The sequence below is a fragment of the Puntigrus tetrazona genome, unplaced genomic scaffold (assembly GCF_018831695.1).
Source record: "Puntigrus tetrazona isolate hp1 unplaced genomic scaffold, ASM1883169v1 S000000769, whole genome shotgun sequence".
Taxonomy (NCBI): domain Eukaryota; kingdom Metazoa; phylum Chordata; class Actinopteri; order Cypriniformes; family Cyprinidae; genus Puntigrus; species Puntigrus tetrazona.
In genome coordinates this window covers 233,058-247,615 of record NW_025048378.1, presented here as the reverse complement: position 1 = coordinate 247,615, position 14,558 = coordinate 233,058, and the positions used below count along the sequence as shown (strand labels likewise).

Genomic DNA, 14,558 nt, shown 5'->3' with positions numbered 1-14,558 from the left:
GGCACAGAGATTACAGGATTTTCTTTTTAAAGTAGCAAACAGACAAAATATAAAATAAATTCTGTAAAAAGGGCGGCGGAGTGAGTAAAGCTGACATCTCTTGTGTTGAATTTAGGGTCCAAGTTCAATAATAAGGCAGTGCCATTAACGCAGGTTCATTTTGAGGCTATGAATTAAAGATCTGAACAAAAACTGTTTTAAAAGATCACTGTAGAAGCTTCTGTTAAATGGTGCAAAAGTCTCACTTTATTACAAGTTATAGCATGAAATAAACACGAATGAACATCGGAAAGACACAATACGACTTGAAATCAGTGATAAAGCTACTGTATGTCACTTGCATTATACAGTTTTCACAGACGTTTTTATCAATTAATATTAATATCTTTGTAATGTATTTTTTTTATAATGCCAGTCTCCTCGGAGTCATGTGTGCACTTGGTTTTAGTAAGGGATAGTTTTAATCAGCTTGCACAGATAGTGAATGTCTAGCAGATCAGACCAATCACGCCTACGCTAAAACCCAGAGCTTCAGACTCAGTTCAAGTGTGTCATTAATGTGGGATGCAGCACCGTTCTTACAAAAGAGCGCGTGGAGAAAAGTCGCATCGGTTTTTTCGATTCTTGCTGAGGTCTAAGTTAGCATTCTTTTTGCTTTTAGCTTCTCGTGCAGTAAGTGCAACAACCTTGAAAGAGAGTTTGAACGCTGCTGGAATGCGTGCTCGTTTTAGGGTCGGTGAAGAAATTTGGTAAAAACATTTCATTTCATAAAGTCACCCAGTTACTTTGGCTTCATGCAAATTGATTATCCCTCAAATGTCATGCATACATTTTCATTAATATCGCATATTATTTCCAGCAGAAACGAGACTAACAATTTGTAGTAATGACTCCCCAAAACAGAAGCTCCTGAAGGAAGCATTTTATTCAGCTGTGTCTGCTTAAATATATATTTTTTACGTTAGTATACATTTGTTCCAATTTTCATTTCCCAAAATACCCCATAGAGTAGTATTTACAATACAGCAATGTCATGATTTTATTCTATTACTTTTATTATAGGTATGATTTTTAGAATATTTGTTCATGATATGTAAAATGCACCAAACCACTACATTAAAGATTCTCACAATCTTTTGAATCTTCTTCTACTGGAAACTTTGAAAATTAGTTTCAGTGTGCTATTTTATTAAATAAATAAGATATGAAAAGCCCAGTTAGGGATGTGAAATATTGTGAAGTGTATTTGGTTTTTTGCTGGTTTTGGTTTATTATAGATTAATAAATATGACACTGACAGGCGGTGGCAGCAAGTACCAGTCTTTATGAGTGATTCACTGAATCATCCATTCAAAATGACTAATTCATTTCGAAACAGATCAAGAGACTGTTTTTGTAAAATTATACTTTGAATCATTCGCTCAAATGATTTGTTCATAAGGTTCATTCAGAAATTAAACACTGCCGTACTGATGTACTCCAGCTTTTATTGGAGCCATGTTTTGGTGTAAAAAGACTACAACAACAACAACAATAGACAATATTGAGTCTAAAATGTAACTCCCTTGGTATTCACTTGTTTGTTTGTGTCACATTTGCAATCACGTTTTTGTTTGTTATATGCAAAGTGAGGGACATACTCTATAATGTCAGCTTGCATATTGCTAAAACTAGAATTATGATATTATCACAGATGAGAAATATTTCACAAGCAATTTAATACCACAAATAGTGTGTGTTTCCACTGAGAATTGCAAAAAGAAAAGATGCACTTCAAAAACCACGATCATGCCCTAAATTAACTGAAAAGTTAGGGCTCTATCAGACTCCAAAACAGGATGAAAAAATACTCTAGATGGTAGATTACATGGTTTCAGTGCTTTGATATAATCTGTGTTGTTAAAAGCTCTATATAAGTAAAAGTGATTGATTGATTGCGGAGTGTATAGTGTGCCAGTTGGGACACAAATATAGTTACAATAAGGCTTCATGGCAGTCTAGCTTTTGGCATTAATGCATATGAGCTGGAGATCCTTTGTTATGTTCTGGTTCAACCACACTGAAGGTCATCAGGAACATCATCGTATTATTAGGGGTCTCACTCAGCTTGGCCATAAGGTGGAGTTCTGGTCCTCTGCCTGTAAACGCCTTCCCTTCCCAAACTCCGCTCTCATTGAGCTGGAGATCCACACTCTTATCTCCTTCCACACACACTTTTCGGGCCTCTGGGACTTGTACACGAAATGTCACCCAGGACGAGGCCTCTAGCCGGCCCTCGCGAGGTTCAAACAGCACACAGCCCTTCTTCCAGGATCCGTACATGCGTGGAAACGGAGGCCACCTGTTCACAGAGGTGTTCTTCAGAATGTAATCACACAGGAGGGGGTACGCTTGTTTTAGTGATGTATTTCCATAGAGGCCGAGCTTGTAGATTCCTGACCCAGGTAGGCTGATGCTTATGGTGACTTTGCTCCCACTGTGCGTGAAGAGGATGTGGTTTGAAAGGGTAGTTTGACTTGCTGGTCCATCGCCCGGCTCTTTGAATAATTTGCAGAAGAGATCTATGTCTTGACGGTTTTGGAAGGTGATGTCGCACTTTCCATGCTGTGTGTCAACCAGTGGTTGTGTATGGCTGAACTCGAAGAGGCCGGCCTCCAGAGTCTGGATACCAGGACCGCAAAAACTGGTGAGGCCGCTGGGGAAAAGCTCGTTCAGGTTAACGGCACCAGCTGTGCAGTTTAGAAGAAAGTTGCCTGCATTTTTTAATCCGCCTTCCTTCGTCCAATCCTTCACAAACACAGACAGTCGGTAGAAACCATAGTAAGGACAGAGGACGTTGCATGTGATTTGGTTTGGCTCAGTCTGAATGGCCAAGCATTTCTCAGCTAAAGTGTCATCTAGGTTCTTGTGGCTCAGTTCACCCACCACCTTAAGTGGTCTGGTGGTCTTTAAGACTACCGTAAAGGATCCAGACTCTAGTGAAATGATGTCATTCCCAAAATTGCAAGGCTCGAGTCCTAAACTCATTGAATCTGGTTGCAGGCCCCAGCAATTGTGAGGATTCTCGGGCAGCTCTTCTGAGGTCTTGGGTGATGGACATTTCAACTGGAAGGAACAGATCCAGTCCAATGTTCTGCTTGTGTTTTCAGCTCCAGCAAAAAGCCTAAGCTCATACATGCCAGGGTTTGGGGGCATGAGGCGTAGCTTCATACTGTGCTGTGTGCTGGTGAAAAAGCCCATGGAATTGCTCACCTTTTGTCGATTTTTGCCACTGAGCTGGAAAATGTCATAGCTGAAATGGACCAGCTGAGGGAAAGTCATCGATACCGTCGCCTCGCCGTTTTCTGGGACACGCAGATGGAAAAGGTGTCAATTATTCACAGCGGTACATCAACTGATGGGTCAATGACATGAAAAGCCATCTAGTAGTTAATTCAAGAATATATTAAAGATGTACTTTTTTTTATCACCATGCTTGTATTTCTGAAGTTAAATGTTTTTATTTGGTTGCTTATAGTATAAAATGTGTTAACAACTGTCCTTAGATCAAAAAGAATTTGAACAAATGAAAAGTGTAGTTTAAGAAAAAGGGGGAAATTATGTCATAGTAGAGCTCAGGCCAGTTGTTCAAATATCTTAATCTGGATTTGGACATGTTTTGCTATCCAGGATCAGGTAATCCATCATATTTTTATGCTGGTTTTTGGTTGCCAGTAATCTAGATGCACACTGTTTCCGATGACCAAATCTGGATTACTAGTGCACTGAAAATTGCATTCACGAAATAAACTTTGCGTTCGCTCACGAATTACAAACTTTTGAGTGGTTCATCTCTGATGATTATGTCAATGTAGTCTACAAACAGTGATTTAAAAAAAAAAAAAAAAAACACTTTATTTATTAAGATTGGATTTTGTGACCTCATCCCATTTTAGAATCCTTTTTAAAATGCTGAAATGTAGTGAAATTATTTTTGAACAACTGGCCCCTCTTGACTGTGTCAAGGTCAAGGACTGTATCAAATTATTTGACATTTCATGCCAAGCCAAGGTTAATTCAGGGTCGAAATGTTTTGTGGTGTTGACCAAAGAATTTGATAAAAAGAATATGGCATTTATGGATTATTTCATATATATATATATATATATATATATATATATATATATATATATATATATATATATATATATATATATATATATATATATATATAAGCTTTTAAGAGTTTGGGATGGTATGGGGATAAATGATTAACGACAAAATTTGGGGGGTTGAGTATCCCTTTAAGAATTTCTTGATTATTGCAGAGATCATTTCTAAGCGAACAGCAAGTGTGGTTTAAAGTTCATTTACCTGTAACTATAAGGTATTGTTTCGGGTGAATGAGAGTTAAGTTTAGTTTGTAGAAGTTAGAACCTTTGTTCACCATCTTCTCAAACTCTTCAATCGTAATAAGGCTTTCTAACAGCTGCCACTTCTCCTCTTCAGGATAATGTTCGGTAATGAAGATCTCGGGGTCGGTCAGGAAGTAGAACTCGTTATATCTGAAGGTTTAGTCATTTTCAATATGGTCAGTGCATGTAGTGTTTCATATTACTTTGTGGTCAAAAAATATAGTGCATGCTTTTTTAGGTCAGCAATTTTTACTTCATTTATGTAAGATACAGTAACAGTGAGATGTTTTAAAGTGTGGTCTTACTTCTTTGTAAAGGCTCTTTTGTCTATGTCCACAGTTCCAGCTCCCCAGCAGGCGTCCAACAGGTACCATTGTCCATCAAGACACACTGCATTCCAGCTGTGGTCAGATTTAGCGTTTCGGAAACTATGACCGTACTCGTAACCAAGGCCTTTACTATAGCCCAACACCTCTCTGCACTCAATGCCAGCTTCCCTGAGAAGACAGTGTGATTAAACAACCTGAAAATTTCAATGTGGCTCCATGTAAAAAGAGTTCAGTTCTGTAGTACAGTGTGTGTATCAGACCACTAGATCACAATTTTATTTAACCAACTCAATGCCAAGCATAAGTTAGACTTTGATTATTATCTTCTTTAATCCTTCTTTAATCTTCCATCTAACATCACATCTAACTGTATTCATTTTAATAACCTTGTTTTTTCAATATCATCCTAAATTATGTGTATCTTTGATTGATGTATTTGGCTATTCCTATAGGATTGTTTAGTTTCTCTCCATTGATCTCATCTGCATCTCTTTTTAATGGTTGATTTAACTGATTTAATTTATCCTCTTTTAAATGAAACTTCATTCTCACTGTCATTTTTCCTCACTGCTCTTTTTACGAAATGTCATTTTATTTCGATTTCCAAGTAAGCAAACTGATTCTATTATATATTGCCAAACTCTTCGATAATCTCCGGGATGTGTCTGCACGTATGGAGCCCTTTAGTGAGCGCTTAACTTTTTTGTACATAGATGGAGAAAACTACATAAAATTGCAAATAATCGCAAAGGTTGTTTCTCATTCTCGGAGGGAAATCTATTGAAAGCAGTGCTGGGTATTGATTAATTACATGTAATCAAAATTCAATTGGATCGTTACATTTACAAATGTCAATGTTAGATTACAAATATTCTTAATTATACTGTTTTTATATCGATTACACGTTTGTATTGCATTTGACGCTTTTGTGCTATCCTTCTATCTTGCCATTCGGTTTGATATTTTGTTATAACTTTCATAAATAGTGCAGAATCACCAGACTCTTTTAGATAAATTGCTTGGATTACCTGCACATCTGTGAACAGACGTTGGAGTAACCAGCGCACACAGCTCGTCCAGTCGAAATGACCTCCTCAGCAGAGACCGTCTTCTTAGATAACCCCAGTAAGCCATGCACATCATACTCTATAAGCAAAACACAGTATCTGTTACCAATGTTACCAAGCATTTATGTCACGATATTAGATATTAGCCTAGTTTGCTAACATTAAGACCACATGTAGTTTTTATTTGTGTGTGTGTGGTTTAAGTATCATCCAATGGCAGTTCGGACACATATTACTGTATTATTTATGCACTGCAACAATGAATCATGATTTTTATAAGGCAAATGGTTCTTATAAAAGAAACCAAAAATGCATGTAAGAATTTGTATACGACATCGCACGCCATTAGGGTTCCAATGGGGGTGATCATTTTCAGCATCATTTCAAAGTTTTCTAAAAAGATCTTTTCCGAAAGTTAAAAAAAAAAAAAATTTCCAGAAATGTTCAGCCCCTTTGCAACCCTAGGATGTCTGATGTTGAGTCCAATAACTAAGGGCCAGTGTAATGAAGTAAATCCTGCAAGAGACACAAAGTCAATTAAATCAGTGAACCTCAAAAAAGAATCAAACCCTTGATTGCTGATGTGTGAGATACTTTTTGTGTCTGCGAGAGAAAGACGGTGAAAGACTGACCGATGTAGTGACAAAGCCAGATCCAGATGGCACGCAGTTTGTCTAAATCACTGCTTGCCCCCTCTGTGATTGTCTGGGTGATTGCTCGCACTGAAAAGATCTTTCTGATTCTGAGCTGCAAATTACAAATCCAAATAAACACGCATCAAGCTACTCGCTCCTCCAAAAACAAAAACATACTCTTAGGAACATCTGATCTCTCTCACCTCTCTTCCAGTATTGATTGCATGCGTGTCAATCTTGTGGAAAACCTCAGGGTTCGGTATTAGGTCCTTTTTCAGTTTTCTTCTGGGCTTGTTTAATGTTAATTTTCTTGAACCTTCCTCTTGGGTCATTGTGTTTTTCCTCTTCAATCTATTTGCGCTATTTTTTTGCCTTTCCTTGTGTTTATCCAGTGACCTCTGTTCGTCACTATCCATCACTATCCCGTTTTCAGACACGGATCTCTTGATTGGCTCTTTTGCATTGACTGATTGAGGTCTTTCTGTCATTTTACCTGTTTTGCCATCATTGATTGATGACTCGCTGGTCTTAAAACTCCACTCTTTAAGCACGACAGCGTCTTCCTTTGGGATGCCGTCAGCCTGTCCTTGTTTGGACTGAGTCGTCGTCGCGGTTTCCTTGCAGTCTTGTTTGCTCTGTTGCTCATGTCTCTGGTTTGGCTGTGAGGTTAAAGTGTGTACAGGGGCTCCCTGATGCCGTGGAGCTTCTGTTGGACTTTGTTTGACTGTGGCGGTCACTACGTTTAGGGTAGAAGCAGCTAAAGCATTTCAGCTTTAAACAGCATTTCATCTTTAAGCACATCTTGTCCTTTACTGTTTAGCCTTTAGAGCCGAATGATGACACCACACACTTGTTGTATGGCTTGTTGACCAGAGGTACTTTCGATGCAGTTACCTGGTGGCGAATGGGGAAAAAATGAACAAATAAATAAATAAATAATAAATAATCGATTATTGATTCCAATAAATGATTTAAATGCATCACCTGTTGAGTGATTGCAGTTTACATTTTCATAACTTATTTTTAAGTAAAAGACTAAAGTAAAATAATCCTATTTATTTAAATGCTTGAAAGTTTGCTGAGGCCCCTGGTTTTGAACCGAATCATGTAAGAGGTTTTTGCACAGCATTTACAAAGAAGGTACTGCACATATGTGATTTGCAAGTGTCGTGTGTGTTACCGTGATCGTGTTTCCATGAATGACTCACACACCTGCATATTAACTGTTTATCACTACTTGTAATGAACTTTGATTCTTTACGTGGCATTCTCTTTAACTACCCGTGTTATTACGGTGGTTCTCAGTATATGTTAAAGGGACATATTGGACATATTGCATTGTTAATATACTTCTAATATACTAATATACTATACTTTCTTGTTTATAAGTTGTATACTGTAAAATTTACAGTTTGTTATATTAGTTTGTCTGTGTTTTTTGTGAAAGAAATGTTTTAGTCAAAGAATAAAACCCCCAAATTCTCAAATAAAGCTCAAACGCAGTACAGTACGCGGAGGAAAATGCAATTTAGCATCTAGGAACCATGTAAAAATAATTAAATTACAACTAGGAAACCATCCATCGAATATATACGCTCGTATACATTAATAAACATCTTAACAACAATGTAACTCTTTAACTGGCATAGATGGCCAGTGTAACTAATAAATGACAGAGAACAGCAAAAACCCTCCTTACCTGTCCATTAGGAGACAGAACTGTGGCTAAAGAACTGCTCCACCCTTGTAAAGGAGGATCACACTACAATAAAACACTCGTAAAACACAGTTTACACATAATGCTGGTAGAACACATTACGTCTTCGCTACGTCATAAGCATAATTATAACAGAAGACATGTTTTAAACACGCAACCCAAAATAATCGGTTTGGTTCAAAATAAAACAGCAGTTGAAATTAAATCCAGTTTAATTACCAAAAGGCTTTAGAGATGGCAAACAGAAGAGCATTACTATCCCATAACTCCCGTATCTGTGCCGCACCGACAGGTGCTTTTAGAAATGTTTGCCATTATGCTCTTCTTCTGAGAATCACAGCACTGTGGTAATCACATCTTTTCATGAAGGTGCTTTAATAAGTCCATCTTCCTCGGCGTGTAATGAATAAATGCACTTCTTACAGGTATGGCAATTACCGGACCAGAGAAAGTGATTTAGGTGGCGTGCGTCCAGAATAGTGTATGTATTTACAGCTGAGAAATTGATTTTAGCAAATTGGGAGAAAAATTTAATATTAAAAGGAACACGTTTCTGGTTATACATCAATTTGTAATTAGTTGTCTCTAGGAAGCGGGGTAAAAGACGTGATGCGAAAGACAAGATGCAAATTTAGAGTTCAGATGTCAAAGCCATCCCGTTTTCAATGCGTCTAAACCCCGAAGCGCAAGGTGAAAGTGAAACATAACGATGATTTCTAATGATGGGGCTGGAGCTGGCTGTTACTTGTTTTCCTTCACTGAATATTTCTCAGGATGGGTTTATTTTTGTAAGATAAAAAACCCTGTTAAGCAATGAACTGGTATTGCGTTGTCATGCTGTATGGAGTTACTGTCAAACGTCTCAGTAAGTAATTAATGTAGGATTTATAGCTAAGATTAATGAAACAAAACTGTTTTAAACGTGTAAAGGTAACATTTAATACTTTATGGTTACTGAGATAGAGTCCCACCTCTCACCTTTACCCAAATAAAAAAAGATAAAGAACTGACATGAAGGATATATATAGCGGCTATAAAACATGCTGCATACAAACATTGCTTCTTTCTGGAGCCACTTTGCATGAAAGCTTCTGACTAACTAGTAAATGTAGCTTTACATCACTTGCTCAGCAATGGATGCTCTCCAGTAAATGGGCGCCATTAGAATGAGAGTCAAAACAGTTCATAAAAACAATACACCGTACAAAATCACAATAATCCACACCACTCCAGTTCATTAGTTAATGCCTTGAGATTTAAAAAGCTGCAGGTTTAGGTTTAAAGTCTGAGATAGAAACCAAAGATATTTTTTTTGGTTACTTTCCACTTAAATTCATGCTAATAACAATTGGTACTAAATAGAATGTCAAGACTGCATATATGAACATGATTTCCTATTAATTGTTAATAATCCACGTTTAGATTTAAAATGAATATTACCAAGCAGATTAAATGCTGTGGAAAAAAGAAAACGGAACACAAGCACAGTATTATTTGAAGACTTTAATTGCAAAAACAGATAACAAAAATCATGCTTTTTCATTGAGACGTTTATGAGAAAATTATCAGGCCTGAAAACCCCACATGTGATAATCTAGAGAACACAGTCTAACACTTGATGGTTGTTTTGTTAATTCTTCTTCATCAATTAGAAACCTCAGTGTAATGTTTATAAGAAATCTTCCTTTGAAAGCCATGTTTCTAGCATCTGTGGTTTTCTCAGAAACATATCTAAATTTTGCGACCTATGCTCTAAATGTCAAATGCAGAAATATTAATTCATGCGTTTACAACCTCGAGGTTAGATTGATGTAATGCTTTATTGGGTGGTTGTTCTGCACGCTTGATAAACAAACTTCAGCTAGTCCAAAACACAGCAGCTAGAGTCCTTACTAGAACTAGGAAGTATGATCATTAGCCCGGTTCTGTCAACACTGATATCAAACATCAGATAGATTTTAAAATCTTATTAATTACCTATAAAGGCCTGAATGGTTTATCCCCTCAATACTTGAGCGAGCTCTTATCACATTATAGTCCTGCACGTCCACTGCGTTCTCAAAACTCTGGCCATTTGATAAAACCTAGAATATCAAAATCTACTGCGGGCAGCAGATCCTTTCCTATCTAGCACCTAAACTCTGGAACAATCTCCCTAACACTGTTCAGGAGGCAGACACACTCTCTTAAATCTAGATGAAACCTATCCTCTTTAACCTCTTTAAATCTCTTTAACCTATCCTACACATAACACACAAATACACTTCTATTAATCAAAATCTGTTAAAGGATTGCTAGGCTGCATTAATTAGATCAGCCGGAACCAGGAACGCTCCTCATAAAACACGAATTTACTTGTGACATCGTAAAAGAATGGCATCTACGCTAATATTAGTCTTGCTTTCTTTCTTATTCTGTTTCTCAGTTCGTATCCAGATCAGATAGTGGATCAGCACCCAGAGATGATGTTTACAGATTGTCAGCAGAGACCAAGACACCTAGAAGAGCCCCATCCCCAGTGACCACCATCGGGACAAGACCACAGGAATCATATGAGTCCTCTACTCAATCTGACTTTGCTGCGATTGGAATTGACCTGGAGAACCTGGAGAACTGACCCCAAGTGAGCCCGGTTTCTCCCAATAAATTTTTTTCTTCATTATGTCACGTATGGGGTTTTGGTTCCTTGCCGCTGTCGCCTCTGTCTTGCTTAATTGAGGACTATTTGATTACACAGACACTATTTAAACTGAACGGAGCTAGACAATGACGTCTTTGAATTCGAAAATTAAAGTGCCTTTACCTGAAAATTGAGTGTTTAATCTTGTCATTAAACATTACCGACACTCTATTCTCTAATTTGATGCTGTTCAGTGCTTCGACACAATTTGTATTGATAAAAGTGCTATATAAATAAAGGTGACTTGACTTGCGTTTCAGTTAATCTCAGTCGAACCGCAGTTGGGTTATTGAGATAAGATTAAAAAAAAACTAACTGAAACAATAACTAGCCAACTAACACAATATAAACATCACGTAATAAAAATCACAATTTTGCAAGTAAACTCCTCATTTATTTATTGTTACACAGGTGTTGTACCTGTATTTTTGCCTTCCTTTGCCTTTTGATTTAGGTTTAACGTAAATATCTGTTAAATTAATGGTTAAAGTATCGACAGACAGTTAGAAGTAGATTTATCCTCGCACTGCTCTGCCTATTTTTATGCTTCTGTTAAAAGTGTAACAAATGTGTGAGTGTAGGTAAGTATTCCAGGTTGTTCATTTTCCCATTACACAGGTCCAGATCCTCTTCACACAGAGGTGAAATGGCAGAAGTCCCGGTGAACGGTTTGACTGGAGGCACCCCAGGTGATCTCTGATAGCTGTCGTTGTGCAAAAACTATTTTTAAAGGGTATAGGACAGCTGCTTATTTTATGTACAGGCGCATGAAATTGCTTTTCTCTCAATTTCACCTCGAGTCGGAGACAAAGTGTAGTCTGTACGTATTGCACCATACAGAAACAATGAGAACTGTGCTCATTCCAAAGTAAAAATAAACACGCAACATTGATATGTAAATCTATTCTGTGCTTTGTTTGTTAGTTTTATGTATTTGGTGTAGTAGTAATGGTTGACTGTAGTGCATATGCATTAACTGCCTTTTTTTGACTCTGTCATGCATTCATGGGAACGATTCGTTCTTTTCTCATCTTTGCTTGAGAATTGAATTTTCTTTACATACACATAGTTTACGGTATCTGCCTGACTGTAAACCATAAAAATGTTTTTGTTTTGTTTTTCAGAATTGCTCCCTCAAACACACTCGAAGATATGCAGATATTCTGAATGTTTCCCGAGGACTACCTGTTTTAATTAATGCAAACACATGAGAGAAATCTTCACTTCAAATCACGGTGAGTCATTTTTATTTCTGCTGCACCTTTCTATAAGAAACATCACAAAGTTATTTACATCCCAAAAAAATATATATATATATATATATATATATATACAAAAGTGACAGACAACCAGATAGTAGAGCAATAATCAATTGTAGAATTATAATTCTATCTTATAAACAATAATTGCTGCCATATATGAAATAAGTTGCACTAATGATATTACCTGAGAAGTTAACATTTAAGAGTGTTTAAAACGTTTAAAACTGTTCGGTTGAATTCAAGAGTTTAATATTTATAATGTATATATAATGTATATGTGTGTGTGTGTGTGTGTGTGTATATGTAATGTATGTGTGTGTGTGTGTGTATATATATATATATGTATATGTGTAAAATATACATTATCATATGCATTGTCCAATCACTCATAATCTACACAGAACTCATTGAAATTTATAAAGTGATGCGAGACAAAAACAAACAAGCAAAAAAAGATGAATGCATTATGCAGTGTGTTTTTGGTTTTGTTGTAATGAATTGCTTAATGCTAAACTGCCCGTTATGTAAATCACTAAATCTTTCATGATACACAAAAGGAATTATGTAAACAGGGTTATATAAATATTTCGAATGAATATCGACAGCCTCAGAAGGACTGGTGCAGGAAGGACACGGCCTTCAAAGGAGGAAGCACTCTTTGTTCGGGATTACCGGAAGCGTCCGGGAAGGTTTGTTGGAGCAGCTTTTGGAAGTGGACTATGAACAGTTTCAACATAGTGAATTCAGATCATCTCGAATGGCGTTAATTATCTTCCGTATCGGATGCAGCTGAGTGTCATATTTTTCTAAACTCCAGAAGAGTGTTTTTCAGGGTCTGCTCGTTTGTGCGTCAATCTCTGCTGGTGAGCAGATCTGTGATCTGTGTTAGGAAGAGCTTAAAAGCACTGCTGTAAACCATAATCAGTCTGGTTTAAGACACTGCGAGGTCCTTTGTCTCTGCAACAGTAGAGGGCACTGTTGACATTCACTAAAAAAAGACCGAAATCAGAAACTCTATACGTAGAGAGGATCCTGCAGCCTGACGTCTCAGAAGCTATTCTTCATATATTGTTCAGCCTTTCACAGACGCAGGCTTTATGAATTAATGCTCAAATATAAGACGAAATATGGCACATCTGATGTGAGAATTATAACGTTAAAGTGAAAACGGTGACGGATTCGATTTACACTAAATGCAAGTACTGGCAGATGCTCTACAGTATTAACGGTTTAATGTAGTACATTACAAAAGAGCGTGCAATAATAGCATAATCAGTGACCACTTTATCTCTGCTTTTATGATATCTTGTTCATTTATTAAAAAAAAAAAACGCTCGACTGATATTTGAGATGCCACCCTTTGCGTGGAGAGATATGACACGGATTGAATGGAAATATTTACTTGACTTTGAATGTAATAACACACATTACCCAAGCGTTGCACTAGAACACTGACACTTCTTAGGGCTGGTCGTGACCCCGTCCCCCACGGGGGGCCTCTTCCATCGCCGGGCCCCTAACCTCCCCTTACTTGGCATGAGATTTAGTTGGATAGCGTGAGATTGTGAGGCAGCGTCTTCCCAAGAGCTTGCAGTGAATGGGTGCCATCAAAAATACAGCGCTCCAGTCCATCAGTTAGCATATTGAGAGGGAAAACAAATCCATCAAGCCTTTTTCACTTTAAACCTTTTCCTCTGGCTAGTAATCCATAATAACGCTTCCTCCAGTGAAAAAGCTAATCTTCCGTTGTCCCCCACGTCAGAATTAGAGCGGTTTTGGACTGTTACTTGCACAGCGTGCTTGATCTCTCTCCTGATTCAGAAAAAAACATTATTATGGATTGCGTGGTTATTGTGGATCATGTGGATGCACTGTAGTGGTGTGCTGTTTTTATCAGCTGTTTGGACTCTCGTTCTGACGGCACCCATTCACTTCAGAGCATCCAGTGAAGAGCGTAACGCCTCAGTAAATATAATGCTACATTTCAGATCAAATTTTCATTTATTTTACATCATTTGAGATGGTAATAAGTCCTCCGTGTGCATGTATAAACGTTAGTGAGCAAGTGGAATATTCTAGTGAGAATAAAGATTTATTTTAGAGAGAAACGGTCAAGCTCCCAAGTTTAATAATGCATGCACGCATGCAACCCTATAATTGAACAAAGCTCTCGCTGTATGACTTTGAGTCGCATTATTCTGAGTCCTGTGTCGCCTCCTAGCTGCAGCCGGAGGAGAAAACACTGCATACCTGAGGTCTGTGCGTTTAACAGCTTCGAGTGACTTTCAATCTGCTTAGGACTCACAAACATGTTTAACAGAGCGCCGGAGGAGTTTTGTGAAAGCACCTCTTTGATGTGAGTTTAGACGAGAAAAGAGAGGTTTACAAGACATCTAACCTCTACAAAAGTTATTAGCAGGTATGCCTTGAGACGATTGCATTATTCTAAAGGAGTTCAACGGGAAGCACCGTGA

General features: G+C 37.6%; 1 protein-coding gene across 1 annotated transcript; it reads right to left on the bottom strand.

Moving 5' to 3' along the window:
- Positions 1 to 234: 234 nt before the first annotated feature.
- LOC122335357 (kyphoscoliosis peptidase-like) lies at positions 235 to 7,120 on the bottom strand. The gene is made up of 6 exons (XM_043233184.1): positions 6,629 to 7,120; positions 6,423 to 6,537; positions 5,752 to 5,869; positions 4,700 to 4,891; positions 4,354 to 4,544; positions 235 to 3,344 (listed from the first exon to the last, which is right to left on the bottom strand). Exons 1-6 carry the CDS (start codon positions 6,911 to 6,913, stop codon positions 2,011 to 2,013), a joined length of 2,235 nt encoding a protein of 744 aa, XP_043089119.1. The 5' UTR covers positions 6,914 to 7,120; the 3' UTR covers positions 235 to 2,010.
- Positions 7,121 to 14,558: the final 7,438 nt, after the last annotated feature.

Coding starts and splice junctions, on each gene's coding strand:
- LOC122335357 (XM_043233184.1), bottom strand. CDS start 6,913: ATGACAGAAAGACCTCAATCAGTCAATGCAAAAGAGCCAATCAAGAGA. Junction 6,538..6,628: donor CAATCAATACTGGAAGAGAG/GTGAGAGAGATC, acceptor TGTAATTTGCAG/CTCAGAATCAGAAAGATCTT. Junction 4,545..4,699: donor AAAAGAGCCTTTACAAAGAA/GTAAGACCACAC, acceptor CTAAACCTTCAG/ATATAACGAGTTCTACTTCC.